This window comes from Danio rerio, chromosome 7 (assembly GCF_052040795.2).
Source record: "Danio rerio strain M-AB ecotype USA chromosome 7, GRCz13ab, whole genome shotgun sequence".
Classification (NCBI taxonomy): Eukaryota; Metazoa; Chordata; class Actinopteri; order Cypriniformes; family Danionidae; genus Danio; species Danio rerio.
The window spans coordinates 5,164,645-5,188,806 of record NC_141027.1 but is presented as its reverse complement, the minus strand read 5'-3'; the positions used below and the strand labels follow the sequence as shown (position 1 = coordinate 5,188,806).

General features: G+C 38.1%; 1 protein-coding gene and 1 long non-coding RNA gene across 3 annotated transcripts; one reads left to right on the top strand and one right to left on the bottom strand.

Moving 5' to 3' along the window:
• Window positions 1–540: 540 nt before the first annotated feature.
• On the bottom strand, window positions 541–22,326 carry myadma (myeloid associated differentiation marker a). Of its 2 annotated transcripts, XR_015495198.1 has the most exons (4): window positions 22,239–22,326; window positions 4,169–7,389; window positions 1,335–4,028; window positions 541–1,196 (listed from the first exon to the last, which is right to left on the bottom strand). XR_015495198.1 is itself a non-coding variant. In XM_087260492.1 (2 exons), the coding sequence occupies exon 2, from the start codon at window positions 7,342–7,344 to the stop codon at window positions 6,460–6,462; it is 885 nt and encodes a 294-aa protein (XP_087116618.1). In that variant the 5' UTR covers window positions 7,345–7,389; window positions 22,239–22,326; the 3' UTR covers window positions 541–6,459. The 2 variants fall into 2 exon arrangements, 1 of the variants encoding a protein (XP_087116618.1); XM_087260492.1 differs by having other exon boundaries at window positions 541–7,389.
• On the top strand, window positions 16,804–22,559 carry LOC147842962 (uncharacterized). The gene is made up of 4 exons (XR_015495316.1): window positions 16,804–17,411; window positions 18,190–18,333; window positions 18,404–19,664; window positions 19,982–22,559. It is a non-coding gene; the product is annotated as an uncharacterized LOC147842962 (long non-coding RNA).
• The last annotated feature ends 1,603 nt before the right edge of the window (window positions 22,560–24,162 follow it).

Below are 24,162 nucleotides of genomic sequence, written 5' to 3'. Positions count from 1 at the left end.
AGTACTCCAGTTTACTATAGTACATAATTAATCTGCTGTGGTAATTCTTTGGCTGTTATGGGAACACAACAACTATAGTACTGTAGGTATATTAGATTATAAAAACACCAGTGTTTACTTTTAGCAATATTTTTTACTATAGTATGCTTATTAACTCAAACTTAACACAGTATTTTGGGCTGTACTCACAGCAAGAAGGTCGCTGGTTCAAGCCTTGGCTGGGTCAGTTGGCATTTCTGTGTGGTGTTTGCATGATCTCCCTGTGTTGGCGTGGGTAAATTGGGTGAGCTAAATTGCTCGTAGTGTATGAGTGTGAATGAGTGTTTATGGATGTTTCCCAGTGATGGGTTGCAGCTGGAAGGGCATCCGCTGTGTAAAACATATGCTGGATAAGTTGGCGGTTCATTCCGCTGTGGCGAGCCCAGATTAATAAAAGGACTAAGCCAAAATGAAAATGAATAATGGAATGCAGTAGTTTTTTTCATGTGGGTAAATTAAAAAACCCCAACCAACAAACACAATTAAATACAGACCACACACTTATTTACATATGCAAATTAAACTTTATTTCTGTTCACAATGCATTTATGAATATCATATAAAATCATATTTTATTAAAAAAAAGGGGTTTACTCTGGAATTGTTCAATGTAAAACACACACATGATGACAGAAATACTGTTTAGATGAGGCGTGTCAGTGACTATGTTTACATAGACGCCAATACTCTGATTTTAATGCGATTAAGACAATACTCTGATTAAGTGTCGACCATGTAAACAGACATATTTTATTAATCCGATTAAGGTCATAATCGAACTTAACAGAAACCAGATGAAGACATGGAGTATGCCGATTTTAGTGGCATTATTGAAGTGCAGTGCAGAGATGTAAACACCGCAATAAAACTATTACCGTTGTGCAGGATTTTCACCACATTTTGTGAAAAGATGGTCTAAAGCATGGGTGTCTAAAGTCGGTCCTGGCAGGCCGGTGTCCTGCAGATTTTCCAACTTGCCTCAACACACCTGCAAGGTTGTTTCTTGAAAGCCTACAAGAGCTTGATTAGCTAGCCCAGGTGTGTCTGACTGGGGTTGGAACTAAACTTTGCAGGACACCGGCCCTCCAGGACACAGTTTGGACATCCCTGATCTAAACATCATAGGTTTCAAACTGGATTCCAGGAGGCTCGCAGCTCTGCACAGTTTTGCTCCAACCCTAATCAAACACAGCTGATCAAACTAATCAAGGTGTTCGAGACTCTTCTGACCAACTGGATTAGTTGGATCAGCTGTGTTTGATTAGGGTTGGAGCAAAACTGTGCAGAGCTGCGGCCCTCCAGGAAATGAGTTTGAGACCCATGGTCTAAAGGTTGTTTTCAATCACGTGGTTCTGGTGATGCACAAAATTCAGATGGAGGGAAGTAAGTAAAAAATCTGAATGGGAGACTGAGAGGAAAGTCCATATTTTTGCGAAGGGAGTCATTTCTCATATAGGAAACTTGAATCGGAAGTTTTTAAACAATCGCAAAAACGAGCAAACTTCCGCGTTGAAGAATAAGATCAATACACACACGGCTGCTTGACACTAGTCTCTGCACCTACCGAATCAGTAGAAAACCACAGACACACACACACAACATGAAATGCAGTTTTTATTCCCCATACAGCATGCGTTATCAAATTCCATTAAAACAACACTTCCAGCCGTTCGTGCTAGAGATCTGCGCGAGACAAAATTTTTCATCCCGCTCCCGCCAGGTTTTAGTCCGATTCCGACCGCTTCCACTTATATTCACTATTTTTGTCCCACTGCCCAATCCGTTTTTACCCACCGCGACCATTCTCGCTTTTTCTTAAACTTTGATCGAGTCCCGCGGCTAGTTCATACTCGCATCCAATATCTCATCTGTCATGGGGACATGCATGAAATGATCGTGAATAACAGTAAAAGTGCCAAACTGCAGTTCAAGAGTTCACACTTAGCTGATAATCAATTAAGCGTATTTGGCATGCTGTCCCGGGAGAGAGCCCTGAGGTCGTAATATCCTCGAGCCCGGGGCTCCCTCCCGTTAGAAGGGCGAGAGGGGAATTCGAGGTCAGGTAGGTCTCGAGAACTCCCCTGCTTGTCACCGTGAGAAGTGTGAACTCAGGTTGTATTGGGTGATAATTTGTTTTAGTCGATTGGCTACGGTTTATGTTTTTGGACGGTGGGAGGAAACCGGGGAACCCGGGGAAAACCCACGCGAACGTGGGGAGAACCTGCAAACTCCACACAGAAACACCAACCGGCCCGATGGGTTGGACTGGCGGTGTTCTTGCTGTGAGGCAACAGTGCTAGCCACTGGGCCACCGTGTCGCCCGATCAGAAAAAGTGGGAGGATGTAGGGGTGGAAAGGGGGGGAGCTTCAAGACAAAAATATCTAGAGTGAAAAACTCAGGTTATTTATAATGCTTCCGTAATCATCTAATAGGGCTGATTACGGAGCTAACAAGGAGCCAGCCGTGTTGATTATAAGCACGTGATCCTCTCGAAATTAGTTTATAAATAAACCACACATAAAGTCGACAAATTAAAAATTAAATAGCCAAAATTACATAAAACTCCAGAGGAAACATGGATAGCGCTGTGATGCGATGACGTTAATCGAATTATGCGCTAAAACATGTAAAATGGGACCATAGATGGAACATTCAAACAGTGAACACCTGCATCATATTATTGTCTTATTCAGATTAAGGCAAATCATTTCATTTCTGATGTCCATGTAAACGCAGTCACTGATAACACTTATTTGTATCAAACATATACAGGAAGTCTAATTGAACGGCACAAAAGTGTACAGTAGTTCAACACAGCCGAGTGGGCGCAATACTACATCATAAGGCAGCAGCGGTACAATCACAACATGCAGAAAAACATTCAAAATACAATCTTATGGTGCCTTCAAGTCCTCATGTAAGGATCGCATTGAAAGTTTTACTTAATCTCAAGTTTTTCCAAACCTTTATGGGTTTGCTTTTGCTGTTGGACACACGATAATATAGGATGTTTGATACTGGAAACCATTGAATTGCATAGAAGGAATAAAATACTATGGTAGTCAATGGCTTCCAGTTACAGAGTAAATAAATGATGACTGAATTTACATTTTCTTGATGTGGACTGTCACTTTAAGAGTTGAGAAATTTTAATTACTGTGTCAGGTGTGTTCAAATCACTATGGTCGGAACAAGATGGGGGACGTACCTTTTCAACAAACATTACACCCCAAAAATAAAGTGTTTTAGATTTTTAGCTTTAAAAAATGATGATATCCATAATGGTACAATATTCTTACATTTAGTACACGGCTCTCTGGAATACTTGATTCTGATTGGTCAGTCGAACATTCAATATATGTTGTTCACAAGACTCTTTAAAATTCTTGATTCTGATTGGTCAATTGTGATAAGTGATATGTCAAGGTATGTTATTTACCATAATTACACTGTTCTCTGAAATACTAGATTCTGATTGGTCGTAAGTATTTTACGTTTTGTCAGTTTAGCGGCTAATTCAAAGTTATAGTCATACGAAATTGTACAATTTTAAAAAGGAGGCGTGGCACCTAACCCCACCCCTAAACTTGACCGTCATTGGGTGATGAGCAAATCGTACTAAATTGTACAAGTTAGATCGTAAGAGTTTATACGAATTAGCCACTAAATCATAAAGTTACAAATTGCCGTGAGATTGTGTTGGTTATTTATATTCTTCTGGGCCGGTTGCACTAGCAGTGCTTAAGTTAAAATGTAGCCTAGTTGTGACTGAAAGGGACACCAAGTTACAATTTACGCACTACTAAATATTTGTGTGTTGCAGCATTTCACTTAGTTTAAAAGTATGCCACAAAAATAAAGTGTTTGGGATTTTTAGCTTAAAAAAATGGGGCTATCCATAATGATACAATATTCTTGCATTTAGTACACGGCTCAGGGGAATACTTGATTCTGATTGGTTGATCGAACATTCTATATATATTGTTCACTGTTATTACAAGACTCAGTAAAATACTTGATTCTGATTGGTTGATCAAACATTCTATATATATTGTTCACAGTTATTACAAGACTCTGTAAAATACTTGATTCTGATTGGTTGATCGAACTTCTATATATATTGTTCACAGTTATTACAAGACTCTGTAAAATACTTGATTCTGATTGGTCAATTGTGATATTTCAAGGTATGCTATTTACCATAATTAACTGCTCTCTGGAATATTAGATTCTGATTGGTCAGTTGGAACATTCCAAGGTATGTTATTCGCCATTATTACATGGCTCCTTGGAGTACTTGATTCTGATTGGTCAGTCGCAACATTCCAAGGTATGTTATTTACCATAACTACACTGCTCTCTGGAATAATTGATTCTGATTGGTCAATCGCAACATTCAATATATTTTATTCACCATAACCACAGCTGTCTGTAGCATATCTGATTCTGATTGGTCAGCTGCAACTTTCCAAGGTATGTTATTTTCCTTATTACACTGCTCTCTGCAATACTTGATTCTGATTGGTCAGTTGCAACATTTAATATATACTATTCCCCATTATTACATAACTCTCTGGAATATTTGATTCTGATTGGTCAATCGCAACAATCCAGATATTTCATTCCTCGTTATTACATGGCTCTCTGGAATACCTGGTTCTGATTGGTCAGTCACAACATTCAAAGGTATGTTATTCCCGGTTATTACACTGCTCTCTGGAATACTTGATTCTGATTGGTCTGTCTCAACATTCCAAGTTATGTTACTTGCCATTATTACATGGCTCTCTAGAATACTTGATTCTTATTGGTCAGTTATGACATTTCAAGGTATGTTTTTTTTATCATCATTAAACTGCTCCCTGGAATACTTGATTCTGATTGGTCAGTCACAACATTCAAAGGTATGTTATTCCCAGTTATTACACAGCTCTCTGGAATACTTGATTCTGATTGGTCAAACGCAACATTTTAAGGCGTGTTATTTTTCGAAAATAACTGATAAAACTACTAATTGTACTAATATAAGTACTATGACTCATCTTAACCATTTAATGAATATATTCGTGTACAAGTTTATACGTTTGTCACTCTGCTGTTCTTGACTGTTTGGCGCCACCTTGTGACTGATAAATAATAATAACAATGTTATCGTGGGCTGCAGCCATTTGTTAAGAACAAACTTTCTTTCTGCAGGCTTTATGTATTATTAAAGAGCTAGTACATTGAAACAGCTCAGATCAATGTTTTGTGTCTCAATTGTTTAGTTTTGTGGCAAGTGTAATAAACAGAATAATGTACATCCAGCCGGTTGTTACAACAGCTGCAGTCACAACAGCTGCTGATGAACACATTGAGATTTAATCTGTGATAAAAACCATTTGGGTGCACATTATCCCTTACTTATATTAAAAAAGGAATTGATAACCTCATCAAGTTTTCCGTTTTTGTGTACAACATTAAACAACCCAAGCTCATTCTGAAAACGTAGTCCCGTGGACGTTTCTGGAGACAGCGGAATACGTCCCGGGAGGTACGTACGGCTGCATTTATTTTTTTCAAGCGAACGCTGCGGGGCGGTGTGACGCTGTTCCCTTTCGCGCTTGCCGGCTGACCGCTTACCTCCTTGTGGAGGGCTTTCCCGCTGCAACCCGTTTGTCCACTCAGCTCACCGTGTAACGTCGGCAGGCTCGAGATGCAGAGAGGAGGAGTTGACCACGGCGATCGATTTCGAGTCCGGGGAAGAGCAGTTCCAGCAATCAGGTAAGACAAAAACAGAATCCCAAAAATTAAGTGAACGAGTTTCATAACAGGGTGAGAACGCGGTGAAATCCGAAAACGCGGTAGAAAAAAAAATCAGGGCTTTTCTTTTTTTGAACGGCTTTTGTAAACTGTTGCTCGGGTTTAGGGAAGCGAGCGGGCGGGCGGGTCAATCGGTAAAATTGGTTGGGTTCAGGGAAAGAGGAGGGCGGTCAGCCGATTGGCCGGTCGTGCAGTCAATCATCCGGTCAGTCGGACAGCGGCCTCTGGCGGGTTGACGCGAGAACAGCGCGGGCGCGAACCGCACTCGCGAGAGACGTTCAAGTTGAGAAAAATCACACAACAGCGGCCTCTCGCGGATTTGCAAAAACAAAAACATCAGCCGTACGTACCCGCTGGGACGTATTCCGCGGTCTCCAGAAACGTCCGCTGGGACTACGTTTCCACAATGAGCCTGGGTGGACATTAAAATACCCCTCCCCCACTGTAATTTAGAAAATCCTGACTTTCTGACTTATATAGGAATGCTTGAATATTCAACCTATAAATATGATATCTGTGACTTGTATGCACCATTTATCAATCAACATTTGACTCCTGCTCCTGAAACTGCACACTGTCTTTGGCTTTTGTCAAGGAAAGGATGATGTTTTGCTCGCTTACACAGTCACAAACACTAGTCGAGCCGAATACGCCAGATCCGCCAGGTAGATAAGGAAGTTGAGAGCGGTGAGAACGGCCACGGCCACCAATTTATCCCATGGACACAAACCCTGGCGGGATTGACATATGTACGGTCTGTTTGATTGTCCATTATAACGGCTGTCAAACTTGAAGACGGGCCAAATGATAGTGGCAGTGAGGTACATGAGGACGGCCAACAGCGCATAAGCAGAAAGAAAGCGCGCAAACGGGAAAGGCAAACACCCAGTGCATTCGCCAATGCACAACACTACGATGGCTGCCGAAATCACGAAACAGATGCAGTAGACGGCCAGGCACCATTTCAAAGCGGAGTGAGAGTCGTAAGAAATGGGGTCACTGATAAACACAAATATCACGCTTGCTACGAAGGTTTCACAGACTTTCAGTAGACCGGGAACTGTCGCCATGTACCCGGCAACTTCGCCCGGTCGAGCCCGTGCCAGACTCACTTCCACAAAGTACGCGATTGTGGCCAGACAGGAGAACACAGATGCGGCGATACGGTGGTCACGGATCTCATTGTAGGTTGTTACGCCCTTTAGAAAGTACAAAGGGAAAATGATGGACGCGGTCAGGCAAAGTAATGCAGCGTAGCAGGCGAATGTAATAGGGAAGTTATTCCAGGACACAGGCGAGCGAGACTGGAGACCCAAGAGCTCCACCAGCAGGACGACCAGGGTTCCGGCGAAGCTGAAAGCCCAGCAGAAGATGCTCCAATCACCAATGCTGCCATTGAGCGATCCTCCATGGGACGCCACGCTAAAGGCCACACAGGTAAACACCAGCGCCGCCAAACGCGCCCACATTAATTGGGTAGGCCTAAAAACCACCACAGGCATGATGTTGGATGTTTCTCAGACGTGTGTTGAGTCCTTCTGGTGACTCTGAAAAGGACATAAAAAAGAGGCAGATGACCATCTGAATCAACAAAACATGCAAAGCAGTTGTCACAGTTGTGTCACCTCGCAGCTGTGGTTGAAAAACACTAGTAACAAGTGGAGGAAATGGGTAAATCTCATAGAATAATTGAAAAAAGACTGCCTTTTCAGGCTATCTGCAGATAACATGATATCAAATTTAAGACTTTTTACGACCTTTAAAGACTAGGGATTAGGGATGGGAAGATTAACCGATATGTATTGATACGCGGTCATGCGCCTGCACGATGCGAGTGCATCGGTAGAGCAGCAGAGGACGAATGAAATTTTGGAAGCAAATCGAGATGCATCGGTTTTTGCGAGATGCATCGGTTTTTCCAAGATACAACTTATATTTTTAATATAGAATGTATTTTTTTTATTTATTAACAAGTGTTGTCAACCTGTTTTTGGCGCATAATTTAATCGACCTACATAAAGTATGCCTTAGCAACGGACTTGCGGATGTGTACACTTACACGACAACTCAGTGTATCAGGTGTGCGGATAAAGCTAGTGAAGCGCCCTCAGAAAGCGAGAGAAGCAAAACAAACATTTTATTCCCCACTGAGTTCTAAACCTAAAGTATGGCAACATGGATTTAAGGATGGACGACTTGACAGGACAGATGCAATTTGCAAAATGTGCCGCGGATCTGTAAAATACACAGGCAGTACGACTAATCTGAAATCTCACTTGAAGCGGCGCCACGGTGTTGTTGTGGAAGCATCTTCCAGTGTTCCTGCATCCCCGGCTTTCTGCTCTGCTTGAACTGTAGCTACCAGCTCCAAAAGTGGTGAGAAAAGCATTGCAAGTTTTTTTTCCGTGCGCAACAGTTTTGTGCGCTCTACGGCAATAACGAATGTTATTGCATTGTTCATCTGCAAAGATATTCAGCCTAGTGTCACGGAGAATGAAGGTTTTAAACACCTCCTGTTAATTTGTATTTAATTATATTTTTATTAGCCTGTTGTTTACAGTGACAGTGATGTTTCAAAGCAGCATAACACTGCTAGTTCACCACCTTAAGTTTTGAATATTCAGTGGCAAAATATATCTTTGTAAATCTTGTTTTCATTGATGAAAAGTTAAATCACAATTCTTGTTGTGCAATGATAAACCTTTATGTTGAAAGAGTGCAAATATATATATTTTAATATATATTGCACTTATACATTCTGTTTATCTTGAAAATACTTAAATAATTTGTGCTATAGGTTCTAAAATGGCCCTCTACTGTAAACTGACACTCTGGCTCTGAGAGAAGAGCCAGTTTGTAAAAAAAAGTCTTGGTTTTGCTTGGTTTATAAATAATCAAACTCATTCAATGGCACAGCATCCTCTTTCACATCATCTCATAAACTTGATCTAATTAGTTAGTGCTGAATTATCGCATTGTATCGTGATATGGGTGTGAATCGTATCGTGTTGCATCGCAATATGTCACAAATGTATCGCTAAAATATCGGATCGTATTCTTTGTATCGAGATGCGTATCGGATCGGCCTTATAGCTTAGATGCCCAACCCTACTAGGGATGTAACGGTATTGTAAATACCGTCATACCGCAATAGCAATTTTTTTTTATATTACCGTAGTCGCATGACTCGGTAAAACTATAGGTCTTCTGAGAAAATTAGCTCAGGCAAATGAAGTGAATGTGAGGTAACGGAAACTACAATTCCCATCAGCCCACCCGTGGCCATCATCCTTTACGGTCTGTTGTCGCTACAGATCCAGTAATGCGGAAATGGAGTGTGCTTCTAGTAGCGGGGACGAAAAAGAGCTGGAAATGATCGAAACCTAAAGCGGGTGTTGTCGCCATGCGCGTACTGAATAGCGGTGTTGTCGCGCGTGTACTGTAAAGCGGGAAGGGGAGGGTTGAGCGCGCATACTCAAGAGCAGTGTTGTCGCGCGCCTACTGAAGGGCGGGACGGAGGGTGTGTCGTGCCGCAGGGGCACTTTTGATCATTTTGGAAGGGCACTTTCTATCCAAGACTAAAAAGGGCCTGTGCACTGCACAGGTGTGCACGTGCTTGCAAGTTGGGGAATACGACTAATAACAGTCATGGGGACTCCAGAACACAGCACACTGTTCAGATTGATGCAGACATTGACTTGTACCGCAAAGAGACCTCTATCTCACTCATGGCTTGTCCTCTCAAGTGGGGGAAAGACAATGCACAACGTTACCCACTGCTGTCAACCTGGGCCAAGTCATATCTCTGTCCCAGAAACCTCAGTCCCAAATGAGAGGGTTTTTTTCTGTTGCAGGGGACATTATAAATACCCAGAGATACCAGCTTTTACCAGAATATAGTTATATAATAATTTTCCTTAAAACCCATCTCTATCTAAGTGAGTGAGTGAGTGAGTGAGTGAGTGAGTGAGTGATTAAATGTTGAATGTGATGAGTTTTCAACAATGCTAAATTGAAACTTTATTTTTGTTATTAAAATTGAAGTTCCTGTTTCAAAGCTTACAGATAGATGGCTAATTTGTGTGTCATTGACACTTTTGGCACTTTTTTGGAGTATTTTCATAAGTTTTGTTTTTCCTGTAAATGATTCAATAAATACCGTACCGTGACATTCATACCGAGGTATTACCGTACCGTGAAATTCTGATACCGTTACATCCCTATTTAAGACCATTAAGTATTAAAGACCTATACCACAATATCAAAAACACGCGAGAGAAAATGAAAAATCACAAAATTAGTGGTAAAATAAAGTAATTTAAATTGAACAGTACTAAAAAAAAAAAAGAACAGTACTCCTCTTTTCAGAAAACAGCCAATAGGGTTTTATTTTTAATTACAGCTCTGCCAGCGAGAGTGGTTGAGCTCAAGAGCATCAAATGAGAAGTGTCCCGAAGAGGGCTGGGCACAAGAAAGACACTAGAGAGCATTTGCTTGAGATTTGATGATGAGGTGGCATCAAAAATAATTTTACACCTCTACCACCACATTTAGGTGGCAAAACTGTGGTATAAAACTACTTTAGTGACAAACTGCAAGCATTGGAGGCTTATAACAGGTTTAAATCTGCTAAACACTTTTTGTTCACTGTTTTGGAGCACACTAGCTTATAAATATCCTCATGAGTAACAGACGGAAGTGGAAGTGACAAACTGTGAGCTTTAGATGTTTATTTCAGGATTGACTGATACCAACATCTGAAAAAAGATTAAGAAAGCTACTTGGTACACTCTAAAAGTGCTGGGTGACACTTTTAAAACTTGAGCATTTTTAGAATGCACCTTCATTGACATTGACCACAATGTTATTATTATTATTTAGTCATAACAGTGTTGTAATAACCCCCAGTGATACTCCAGGGTTTTTCCAATACGTGTCTTATAAAAAGTCAGACGGATGAATGAAAACAGCTGTGATTACTTTACTTTTAAAGCCTAAATTTGATTTAAACAACAGTTTTACATAATATTCACACACGCTGTTAATAGAGCATGTTTTGTATTTAATCAAATTTACTGTATATTGTAAATTAGCCCTGTAGGTACAGCATGATATATCATTCACACATATTATATCAGAATTTTTTATTTATTCTATCTCAAACTCAGACTTTTTAGTTCCCAAATGCAAGTTTGTATCTCCTAATTTCCACATAAAGCCATTAATATTGTGTTTGACAATTCTGAATGGGAAAGAAAAAGCCAGAAGTGTGGCATGTATAAAAGAGAGACGTGAAGGACACATTGATTTTCCTTATCAGTACTGTGAAATATAGACAAGGCAGGTTAATTTATACAGCACATTTTATGCACAATTGTAATATAAAGTGTTTTATATAAACAAGAATAAAAAGAAACAAGAAAATAAAAACTATTCAAATAATTAAAAAACAATAAAATGATATACAGCTGAAGTCAGAATTATTAGACCCCCTTTTATTATAATTTTTCTATATATATATATATATATATATATATATATATATATATATATATATGTATGTATGTATATATATATGTGTGTGTGTATATATATATATATATATATATATATATATATATATATATATATATATATATATATATATATATATATATATATATATATATTTCCCAAATGATGTTTACCAGAGCAAGGAAATGTTCACAGTATGTCTGATAATATTTTTTCTTCTGGAGAAAGTCTTATTTGTTTTATTTCGACTAGGATAAAAGCCTTTTCAAATTTTTTGTGAACCATTTTACGGTAAAAATTATTAGCCCCTTAAAGCTATATTTTTTCAATAGTCTACAGATCAAACCATTATTATACAATAACTTGCCTAATTACCCTAACCTGCCTAGTTAACCTAATTACCCTAGTTAAGCCTTTAAATGTCACTTTAAGCTGTACAGAAGAGTCCTGAAGAATATCTAGTCAAATATTATTTACTATCATCATGACAAAGATAAAATAAATCAGTTATTAGAAAATGAGGTATTAAAACTATGTTTAGAAATGTGTTGAAAAAAATCTTCTCTCCGTTAATCAGAAATTGGTGAAAAAATAAACAGGGGGGCTAAAAATTCCGATTTCAGCTGTATATAATCTTGTAATTGCAAGTTAAAATTTAACTTAAAGCATTGTTTTGTTCTTCTGAGGCCCCGTTTACACTAGTGCGTTTTTTTAAAACGGCGTTTTAGAATGAAAACGATCCGCGTCCACACTCGCGTTTTACCCAGCGTTTCTGAACTGCTCTCCGTCCACACTAAAACGCTGAAAACGCACATCACGTGACCACACACACACACTTTGGCAAGCGCTGCAGCCCATCTACCCAGATGAGAGCTGTGCTAGTCGGACTTCTCATCAAGCATCTCCCGCTGGATCTAATCTCACTATATTTATTAAATGTGATATTTCATTCATCTTGTTTTCTTTATTTAACGACATATTCCCTGACTTTGGTCATTGGAATCTATTACTTTTTCTCAGGTAACGTGTTTTGGCTGAGCGCAAAGATAAGTTAATGATTAATGTAACCACGTAGCCTACATTCTGTATATTGACTGATCGCTTGCCTTTATTTCCTATAATGTATAAACTTATTGTATGTTATACTTTTATAATGGCCATTATCGATTATTAAAACTGATATTCAGCAAAAGAGAGGGTGTGTTTCGTATTTTCACTGAAATTGAAAGGAGGCAGTTGTTATCGGCTCCGTTTTGTTATAAATATCCACACAGTAAAGATGACGCTCAGGCAGCACGACGCCTCAACACTTCTGCTGTCTGTTAAGTTGTTAATATCAAAATAAAAATAGGCAGTTCCTTATATCAAGTTTACATTTTATTGTTGAGAAAGTGAAACAGCGTGGCCAGGGTGATGTGAATGAAGTTATAAAGTACACGATCCCTGTGAAGATTGACGCGTGTCCTCGGTATAGTCTGTTTTCCATATCAAACTGAGAAGAAGAGATGCAGCCTTGATCAAACTTGCGAAGTCTGAACTTACACGGAGAAGATTCAGGACTGAACTGTGTGTTAGGCTACTTAATATTGAGGAAAAGCCCCAATCAGAGAGGCGAACGTTTGCAGCCCCGCCTCCGTTTTCAGATGTCTCCGTCTTTCCCCATCTACACTGAGACGGAGCAGCAGCGTTTCAGAATGAAAACGGCCTCTCCAGCGTTTTCGAAACGCTCCGTTTTCGGCGCTCGAGAACTCCGGCGTAGTGTGGACGGATGGCGTAACCGTAGCAAAACTTATGCGTTTTCAAACTAAAACGCATTAGTGTAAACGCGGCCTAAATCTCTCACAGTTTTTCTTCAACTAGGTGCTCATACTGAATGTTTACTGAGCTATAATTAGCCTATTAGATCAGGGATGTGAAATGCTCCAATCACTGATATGGTGTGTCTAGAGTAACACTTTAACCTTGAACACTTTTAAGCAGGACTGTGTGGCCTGTTTCCTCCAACGGATTGGCTTTCTAAAGTGTGCATTGTATTGCAGTCATGCCTTGGTTACGTAACTGTTAAGTACTGATCAAAACAACATGATAGGTTTCAATTTAGCTCAGGAAAACCACACAGGAATCTTGAGTGTTTTAAAATATATTGATATTTTTCGATCAGATATCAATGTTTAGACATCAGTGCTTTTATTTACACTCATTTTTCAATGTTATTTTGTGGCACATTACCAAAATTAGGTGTCATTCCCACACCAAATATGACCACTATGAATATAAAGTTTTAATAATCATTCATATTCTATGGGAAACGCATAGTCATGGTTAAAATCAGTTAAACACAGAGGAGTTGTATCACTTTAAGAATGTTTTTTCAGCTACTGATTGTAATGAAGAATCAATAAGAATGCATTTAACTTTAATGGGTTTCAGCATCCGCAGATGACACTGACCAGATTAAAGTAGAACGCTGTACTTAGATTAAAGAAGATGTTATCATGTGTACAGTATAATAGTTATCATTTTTGGTGTGTACAGCCTTTATATACAATAACAATAAACAAAATTGGGATGTAATGCAATAAAAATTTTTGTTGTAAAACGTTTATTCGCCATTTGTATAATAACAATCCGCTTGTTAAGTGTGACGTCACGTGGAGGCGGAGCGGCTTCCGGGTCCAAGCGCTCTATTCAACTGAATGGGGAGACTCATGAAATGGTAATAATAAACGTTTACTAAGCGATTTAATACTTTCGAAAGTCACGATCGCAATATATATGTCCATGCCTAATAACCGATTTCCAGAAAGTGATTCATTGTTTTATAAATTGTTAAAATGTTGGTATTTGTTATGCAGCAAGCCCAGAGATTGTTGTGTACACTATGATTTTATATAAAATTTACTTTAATGTGTGATAGGAATAAAACGCGATCATAAACGAATGATTTCTCCACTCAAATGAGCGGCGGCTTGGACCCGGAAACAGTATACATACGTCACAAACACGTCACCACTTAACAAGCGGATATTCACATACACTATTCATAGAGAATGTACTGCATTTAAAAATGCTAGCTTATCATCTAATATCAACAACTTTAGGGCAAATGTTTTTTTCAGTTAAATTACACTTTTTAACCGCACAGTTAATCCATATTTGACCCTAAATGAAGGAATTGTCATTTTTTGAGTGTACCGTATCTTTAAGAGCTCGGGTTTAGCTGCTGTTTTACCCTGTTGCGCATATCATGTACACAATTAAGCAACTTCAACTATCATATTGACCAATAACTACACTTATCTAGCAAACCAGCAAATCTGACTCACTTCCTCCACATTCATGTGTACAGTATTATAGTTATCATGTTTGGCATGAATGGCCTTTATTTATACAATGGCAATAAATAAAATTGGGATGTAAAGCAATCGAATTTGGTTGTGAAATGTTCATGCACCATTACTATAATAGCAACACTGAGTTGTCGTCTAATATGGACAGCTTTAGGGGTAATTTATTCAGTAAAATTTCAATTACACTTCTTAACCCAACAGTTGGTCCATATTTGACCTTGTTTTGGGTTAAAGCAACCCAGCATTTGTTTAGAGCTGAAGCAGATAACAATTTTAACGTGTGTCGACAAAAGATTAGCAAAGACAATGTTCATTGGATCTCTTTGAAACCACATTAGCTCAGCATTAAATAAAGGAATTGTCATTTCTGAGTGTACTGTGTCTTTAAGAGCTCAGGTTTAGCTGGTGTTTTACCCTGTTGCGCATAACATGTACACAATTAAGCAACTTCAACTATCATAGTAACCCATAACTTGGGCCAGATGGAATCTACGTCTTTTGCTATTTCTGTGGAGAATTTTGGTAAAAGTCTGCAGATTTCTGCGGAATTATTTTGGGAGTATCATAACTAAAACCTTAATATAGACCTTTTTCATGGCTGCTGCATGGAGGGCGCCATAGCGACCAGCGTCTTCCTGTAGAATGCTTAAAACTTCCGTTTACAGCCTGTACAACTGGTAATTTGGGCTCTGAAAATGGGATTCAATAGCGTTTTTAATATATTACAGTGTGTTTTTGTGACACACAACTTAGAAATGTTTCTGTTAAAGCAGTTATAATCTGTCAGATGTGGTTCAATCGCATCAGTAATACGAGAAAAACATTCTCCTAGTTCACGTGTCTGCCGTCAGAAATACTGTGTGTGTGTTCCCGGCCTGTCAGCTGTTAGCTCAGCGCCTCTTCAATACACACACACACACACACACGCAATACTTCGCTGCATTATAGAGCAAACCGTATTATTAGCATGAAACTTAACAGGTATGAAAGTCGTGCAATTTACAAAAATGAGCAATAAAAGTCTGTTACTGATCCTCTGCTGGCTGATTTGCTGTTCATTCTAATCGCGAGCCGTTTGTGTTTCTCTTTGATTTCGAAATGACACTAGCCTATATTTTCACGTTGTCACAGTTATTAAATCAGTGTGTCAGTGGCACAGTACAGGCTACGTGTGTGTGTCAAACATTTTGGTGAATTACATTAGTTTGGGCTGGTTATATATTTGAAATAAAGAGAAAATGTTGACTTTAGCGATGACGAGGCTTCATTTAAACTGCAGAAGATGCCGTCTGACAACGAGGGGAAAACGCCTCACAGCAGCTGTTTTTCATCCTATTAGATCGCATTTTTTAAATGATCAGTTTAGGAGATGCTGCTGATGGACAACAGAATTAGTTCAAAGATGATAAAAGCAGGTAAAATAGATTAAAACTATCGTTTCAAAGCTGTCCAAATGTGACTGTTTACACGCATCAGCTGCTGACCGGAAGTTCTTAGCATTCTCCTTGCGCATACACGCAAAGCATCATGGGTAAATTTGCGTTCCAAGAAAAAGGTCTATATGAAATAAAAAAAATATCTTTTTAACTTTTTTTAATGTTTACAATGCAATTTCAATTAGATTAACTTTATTTGGTAAATAAAGAAAGTTTGCCTTCTAATATATCTAGTAAAAGACAGAAAATATTACTGTACAAACTGCATTTTACATAAATCAGATGAACATAGTCACATTAGTCAATAATATTATTGAAATTAATTAAAAAACTGAATAAATGTAGATTTACACACATTTACTCAAGTGAATAAACAGAATTAATGATGCGCTAAAAATCTGCAGAATTCTGTGCGCACAGATTCCGGGTGGGCCTACCCATAACTACACTTCTCCTCATTAGTAGCTTACCTACACTAAAAAAATGACGTTTGTTTAAACTACTTATTTATTTTGAGCTGAAACAACACAAGTCCTGTGGACAGGTGTTGAGAAATAGCAAGTCTGCTAAAACACTTAAACAAATGCATTTGGTTGTCAAGTGTAATTGTGATGTTCATGTTAAATAAATAAATAAAATTCTTGAGTGTTTTTTTTTTGTTAGGACAACTTAGTTATTGTATGTTCAATCCACTTTAATTTGTAAAAACTAATAGTATAATGTAATTCCTTTATGTTTTCTTAACACACATTGATTGTGAGGAACACAGAATTTTAACAGTGTACTATTTTAAGCAGACCCAGCAAAAAGCAAGAACATTTCAGCTGGAGTTTTTGAGTTGAATACACTACATTTCTATGGCTACAGGGTATATTATACTACAATACGCCACTGTAGTAAAAACTATAGTATTTTACAGTTTTTTTTTTACAGTTTTAGATCATTATTGTTGATACTGCAGCATTGTAAGTGTTGTAGATATTTTAATATATAGAAATAAGTAAAAAATAAGGTAGACACAAATGAGCAATTCCAACGTTATGGATGTGACATTTGCAGTAAAAACTCAAAACATAAATTCACATAGAAAGTATACATTAACATTATATCGAAACATCTGTTTATATTTTCAAAACAACTAACCACAAAGTCATGGGATCAGAAAAATATCAATATGTAAACACTTTATATATTTCAAATCAGAAAAATATACATGCTTTTTTGTCACATTCATAACGCTTGCGCTTTTACAGTCTACAACAGACTTTAGCCCCTTTCACACATACAGACCTTTCCGGAAAATTACCGGCAATTTTCCGGAAAGGTTGTATGTGTGAACAGGTCCTTTTTGAAAATACCGGTAAATTCGTTCTGGCTATTTTCCGGAAAGAGAAGTTGTAACATTACCGGCAATTTCCCGGAATGCTGCGCTGTGTGAATGCAGAAGGAAGATTACCGTAATAAGCGCGTGCACGTCTAGAACGTGCTGACGTGAGACGTCTGCTTTAGCCAATCACAACATTCAGACGCGTTTACGTCCGCGCGGTTCATGAGAATAAAAGCCTTTGAATATTTTTCCAGACACATTTAGCTGCTAGAAGTTAGTCAGATCACGTTTGTATGTTCTTCTTAATGCCAACTGTGTAAATAATCATCGATGAGATGCTTATGACAAGCCGTTGTTTGTTTACCTTCAAGCTTTGCGTGCGCCTATGAAACAGCCTGTGAGCGCCTGCACACGCACATATTATGAATCTCGACATGCGAAAGTGATCCTGCGAAAGTTGTTCACAATATTGATCATCCACAGAGTTTGTAATTTAGTCAAATGTTTACAAATACAAGCGCAGCCGTTCAAAGCTCATTTGTAGTGAATGATGTCAGAATTTACCGGTATTTTGGAATGGATGTGTGAATGCTCTTTTCCGGAAAATTTCCGTAACATCTTTGCCTGTGTGAACAGCGCTTTTTTGAATATACCGGTAAAGTCGTTCCGGAAATTTTCCGGATATTTACCGGTATCACTGTGTGAAAGGGGCTTTTGTAGAACTTCTTTCAGTTAAACTGCAGAACCCCACAAAAAAACAATGCTAATCAAACAGATATGAGTCGCCTCACTATAGAATTAAAATTAGGGGTGTCAAAAATAATCGTTTTTTCGGTGCACTGCGATGCAGACGCGGACAATTCGGTATTGGTTCAGTAATAATCATACCCGGTTATTACTGACGTCATTTACCTCATATGCGCTCTGTCGCGAGGGAGGCGATCGCGAGTATTTACAACGCTCTAACTACTTAAAACTCATAAACTGTGCACAATTTCACTGTGTGTGTTTGCTGGATCAGTCTTTCACTGACATACAACAATAGCCCCTATTTCACTGAGATCGAGAGAATGAAAGTAGCCTACTCCATTTCTCTCTCGCGCTCTGTCTCTCTCTTTCTCACACACACACACAGTGGCCCATTTGACCTGCTGGCGTGGCTTTTCTTCTCTTCTCGGCTGTTTTACAGCGTTACTTGCAGAGTTTTCTCCACCGTGTCTATCATACATCAGCTGTGAGATCGCCGCTGCCGCCTGCCGCCTGCCGCTTATCAGCATCACTCATCTGTGAAGAACGCAGCGGGCAAGAGCCAATCGCAACCGGTTTTTTTTGAGGGTGTGACCAATCAAAGGGGTGTAAGAGAACTAGACAAGGATCAGAAATTGAGCTGGATATTTATATTTGTTTATATTATTTGCTAAATGCTCGTTTTGTTTAAAGTTACAGTTTATAAATCTGTATGTTTATATTAAATGACAAAATTGTATTACAAATAATATATAAATATTAATACATTCATACATTTTAATACAAGAACTGCTGCTGTGAAGAAAATTTAAAACTGTGTATGGAAAGCATCGTCAATGCACCGTGATGCACCGAAATATCGAATTGAACCAAATCGATGGCATGATAATCGTAACCAAACCGAACCGTGAGACTAGTGTAGGTTCACACCTCTAAATAAAATGATTGATTTTATTTTATTTGACATTTTTGCAGTTATGTGGCAAAAGTTTTGTTATGGATGTGACACTTTTCCGTTATGGATGTAACAGCTGTGAAATTGCCACTTGTGTGATTTTGGCAAATTAAATTTAATAGTTTGAAACACTGACAGATACAATTATAAGTATTTTTGAAGTACTGTAAAATACTTGCTAACACAAAAAAAAAAAAAAAAATTAAAAACGGTTACTCTATTTTAGTGAAAACTTAAATATTTTTCATGGCAAGGTTGACATTTGCATGGAATTGCTCAAATGTATTCACCATGAAAACCTAACTTAATTTCTTCATGTTGTCCCAACACCAGTGGTGGAAAGAGTACTGAAAAATCAAACTTAAGTTAAAGTACTATTACTTAACTACAAATGTAGTGCAAGTAAAGTAAAACTATCTGTTGTAAATATTACTCAAAGTATGAGTAAAAAGGAGACCTTTCAAAAGTACTCAAGAGTAGTGAGTATTACGCTGTATTCACCTTATTCTCAGCTGTCGAGTGGGCGCTGCCATTTGAATCTTTTTGTCTCGCGACTTCCAGACACATTCACTTCCATTCATTTTTTTGACGTTAACAACTGCTCGTTACGCTGCTTGATGTTGCAATTTAATATTTTCTTATTAAATTATGCTACTTGGTCTGTGTAGTCATGCAAGCATTTGTTTGTTGAGCAAGTAGTTTGGCCATTTTCTGCCGTTTATTATTCCTAGTCATTTCTCCCATAGGCGACTGAATCGGAAGTTCTAAGACAATCGCGAAAACAGGCGCACTTCCGCATTTTAGAATAAGGTCAATAAAGCGGATGAGTTTACATGTAACTTGTGGATGTGTGTAAACGTAATGCTCTGTAGTGCATTAATTACTGCCCAGCAGACACACAACGTCATAAGACATTAATATTAGGTTCTATTTAGTTCGATGTCAGGTGACCAAAATTCAATGGCTAGCCAGGATCTAAGGACAACGTTATTTTTGATGTCCAATAATGACGTCGATATTTGGTTGATTTTAGGTTGTTAGAACGTGACCAAAATCCAACATCGAGCCAACATCTTAAACCAGCATTATACTGATGTTAAACATTGACATTTATTTGTCAGGTGTGACAACCAAAATAAAACGTCTGATAGACGTCATAGTGTTAACATCCACACAACGTCAACATCATTAGATGTTGATATTTGCTTGACTTTAGGTTAGTCACTGATGTCGACACGTGATTTTCATTTCCAAAACACAATGCAACATCCCCATACAACTTCAATCTGACATCATGTTGACATCTTGTGCCAGCTGGGTGTTTAAGGCCATTTCGGTCTTCATACAGTAAACATTCGTCCTTTTTTCATCAGTGGCCTGCATCTAAAAAGTCTCTGGGTAAATGCATGCAAAGCTTTTGGACATCTTCTTGGACAACTTTAATGCTTCCAGAGAGTTTACTGCAATTATAAAGCACCCATGTCTTGAGGTAGTTCATTATGTGTGATTTGATTAAGCAGGAATCACAGGACTGATTTATCTAATCCCCATAGACAAGAAAAAATTAAGTAGTGACCGCAGGCAGGCCCGGATTGGCTAACCGGGAGGACCAAGAGAATTCCCGGTGGGCCAGTCCGTTTTTTGGCCACGAGGGCCGGTGTCCCTAGCTGCTTGCACTCTCAGCAGTCGCACTTTTTTCATTTATTTATGTATTTGACCATAGCCTCACTCTTTTTATTCATTATTTTGCCGCAGCTCCTCTCTTTTTATTTATTTTCTCGCAGCCCCGTGAGCAAAATGCAGCCTACAGGGTAATGATGTAAATATCATCATTCGACCCCAAACAGCGGCACCTTAGTAAATATAAGAATTCGAATAATTAATATTAATGAATAATACACTTGCTCAATGAAAATCAGATGATTCACTACATTCATACAGCTGATGTAACTTGATGAGAAATCTGACATTTTTTCTCCCACCAGAACAGCGCCAAGTGGTCAGCACGTTTCTATAAAGCGCCGCCAACCCGTGTTCGAATCTCATCTAAATTATCATTATTTTATTTTTTTCATTTTTATTGTTAAGACATATAATAGTGTGCGGGCTGTTGAACATTTAAAGTTCTAAAGCAGCTGTTTTCTTGAAAAAGACGTGGTAGTGTCATAAGAAACTGAATTGGAAATGTCCTTATTTTAATATAGTATGTCGCGAACTGAGGTGGGCCGGTCTGGCTTGAAACTCAAGGGCTGAAAAGGAGTCCCACTCCGGCCCTGACTGCAGGTTTAAGGAAAGTAGATGAGTAAAAGTACCAAATACCGCACAAAAAAATTTACACACTGAAAAGTAAAAATGCACATTTAAAAAACTACTTAGTAGTTTACAATTCCTGAGAAAAACTACTCAATTACAGTTACTTGAGTATTTGTAATTAGTTACTTTACACCACTGCCCAACACAAAATGATTGTGAGGAGCACAGAATTAGTGTATTATTTTAGGCAGACCAAACAAACATCAAGCACATTTCAGCTGGAGATTTTGAGTTGAACACACCACATTTCTAAGCTAGTTTACTAAATCACGCAGCACGCATAGGCTACAGTGCTATATTTTACTTCATCATCATAACTTATTTCACCATCTCTATCAGCTAACGGATGCGGTGAGGGTGTGGCGGGGGTTTTATGGTTTCGGTGAGGTTTAGAAAAATTCGCGACAAGCTAAACGCGAGGTTTAGATCGATTTAAACGTTTAATTCACGATGTGATATTTAAATTAGTCGCACATTTAAACACATTTCTCACAGAACAGAACAATACACGCTTAAATAGTACAAAGTATTTAAAAGTTATCGGTCAGTATATACATTAAGCGTATTTAAATGCTTCACGATGTTTCAGACAACCGTATTTATGTACTGTTCGCCTAAACAAAGCGCATTCCTCCTCATGATCAAGCGTAGACTCACGTTAGATGCGTACAAACAAAAGGAAACCAATTTTTTCCGTAATCTCTCGACGCAGGAGCCAACAAGTCCAGCATAACAATAAAAAAACATTACTTACTTTATACAGACTGTCCTCTTTTTATTTTCAGTTTGTATCACAAAGCAGAACCGAGCCCCTGTCCTGTCCGGTGACGCTGCCCAGATGTGCTCTTCCTTTAACGGAGCACTTTAGCTCAGCCTCCACGCCCATTTCCTTCCAAATTAGGAACTGTTTCTCTCTGTTAACCGATTGACCTCACCGTGCAGTCTGGAGAAGGGAGTTGTGTACTAAAATTGGGGGTTTTACATTCCAGTTTCCTACATAAATACCAGAGTAATGCATAGAAAACGCTGCAGTGTTGTTGAACCGTAAATTAATCTGTTGTTGTGGTTATATAGTATCTATAGTAACGCAACACTTTTCTACTACTACAGGGTAGATTATACTACAACACGCGCTGTAGTAAATACTAAGGTATACTACAGTATTTATTACAGTTTTGGTTCACTATTGTTGATACTGCAGCTTTGTAAGTGTTGTAGATGCTTGCATATATAGAGATAAGTGAAAATAAGATGGAAAAGTTTGTAGATACTACACTTACTGTAGTACGGTTCAAAATCAGGTTTTCACCATGAATTACTAAAGTATTTTATTCAAGTGAGTTGTTTCATGATAAAAAGAAAATGTAGAAGAATTTAATTGCTGACACTACTTTTTCATTATATTTTTTTAAGTGAACCGTAGCTTTTTAAAGTTTAAAACTCATTAAAAATACAGTAATTTCTTAAGTACTACACTGCTTTTGAACCTTGTTAAGTGTATTATAATATTTACAATACTTTGTTAATGAATGCTACACCACTTTAGTTAAAATCAAAGTATACTACAGTATTTATTACAATTTATTAGTTCACTAGTTAACTGCAGCATTCAACAAAGAGTTGTAGATACTTCAATATATATAAAGTAAAATACACGTTACTCAAATAGTTGGGTTAAAAATACCACAACATATAACCTAACTATAGGTTATTATAGCACCTTCCCAACTATGGGTTATATATTTAACCCAATGCATTGGGGTTATTTTGATTAAATGTTATTTTTTCCCATTCTGGTATAATGAAAAAAAAAATCGTTGCAAACAATTTATTTGTGTTGAATTTAAACGAACAAATTAAATTTACTATTGTTCAACTTAATTTATTTGTTTAAATTCAGCATAAACAAATTGTTTGCAACCACTTAACTTAAAAAAAAAGTAAATTCAAGGAATCATCTTTGAATACTTTTGTCAGCGTATATTAGCACTACTATTAATTTTTATAATTATGGCTGTGTGAATAAATAAACTGCAGTTTTCAAAAATATTGAAAATGCTTTATTTCAATTGCATTTTAGTTCCAGACACTTTTGTTAAAATAAAATCAAGAATCACAAACATTAAACAAACAAAACAAAGTGCAGACCGTTATAAACTGTGCTAGAATAAAACCATGTGTTTGACTGATATGCATATTTTATTGCGCATATATAGTATACGCAATTATTGATCCTCGGAAGTCGTAATACCCAAACAGATCGTGGAAAAAGCATACTGAGTATATGTGCGTATAACAAGGACTAAAACACTGGTCAGGATGTCCAAACTCGGTCCTGGAGGGCCGGTATCCTGCTGAGTTTAGCTCCAACTTGCTTCAACACACCTGCAAGGAAGTCTCAACTATGTCTAATAAGCTTGATTAGCTGGTTCAGGTGTGTTGGATTAGGGATGGAGCTAAACTCTCTAGGACACCTGCCAGCCAGGACCGAGTTTGGACATCCCCACTCTGGGTGCTCCGATTTCCCCCACACAAACACATGTGGTACAGGTGAATTGGGTAGGCTAAATAGGTGGTAGTGTGTGGGAATGAGTGTATGGATGTTTCCCAGAGATAGGTTGCAGCTGGAAGGGTATCCGCTATGTAAAATATATGCTGGATAAGTTGGTGGTTCATTC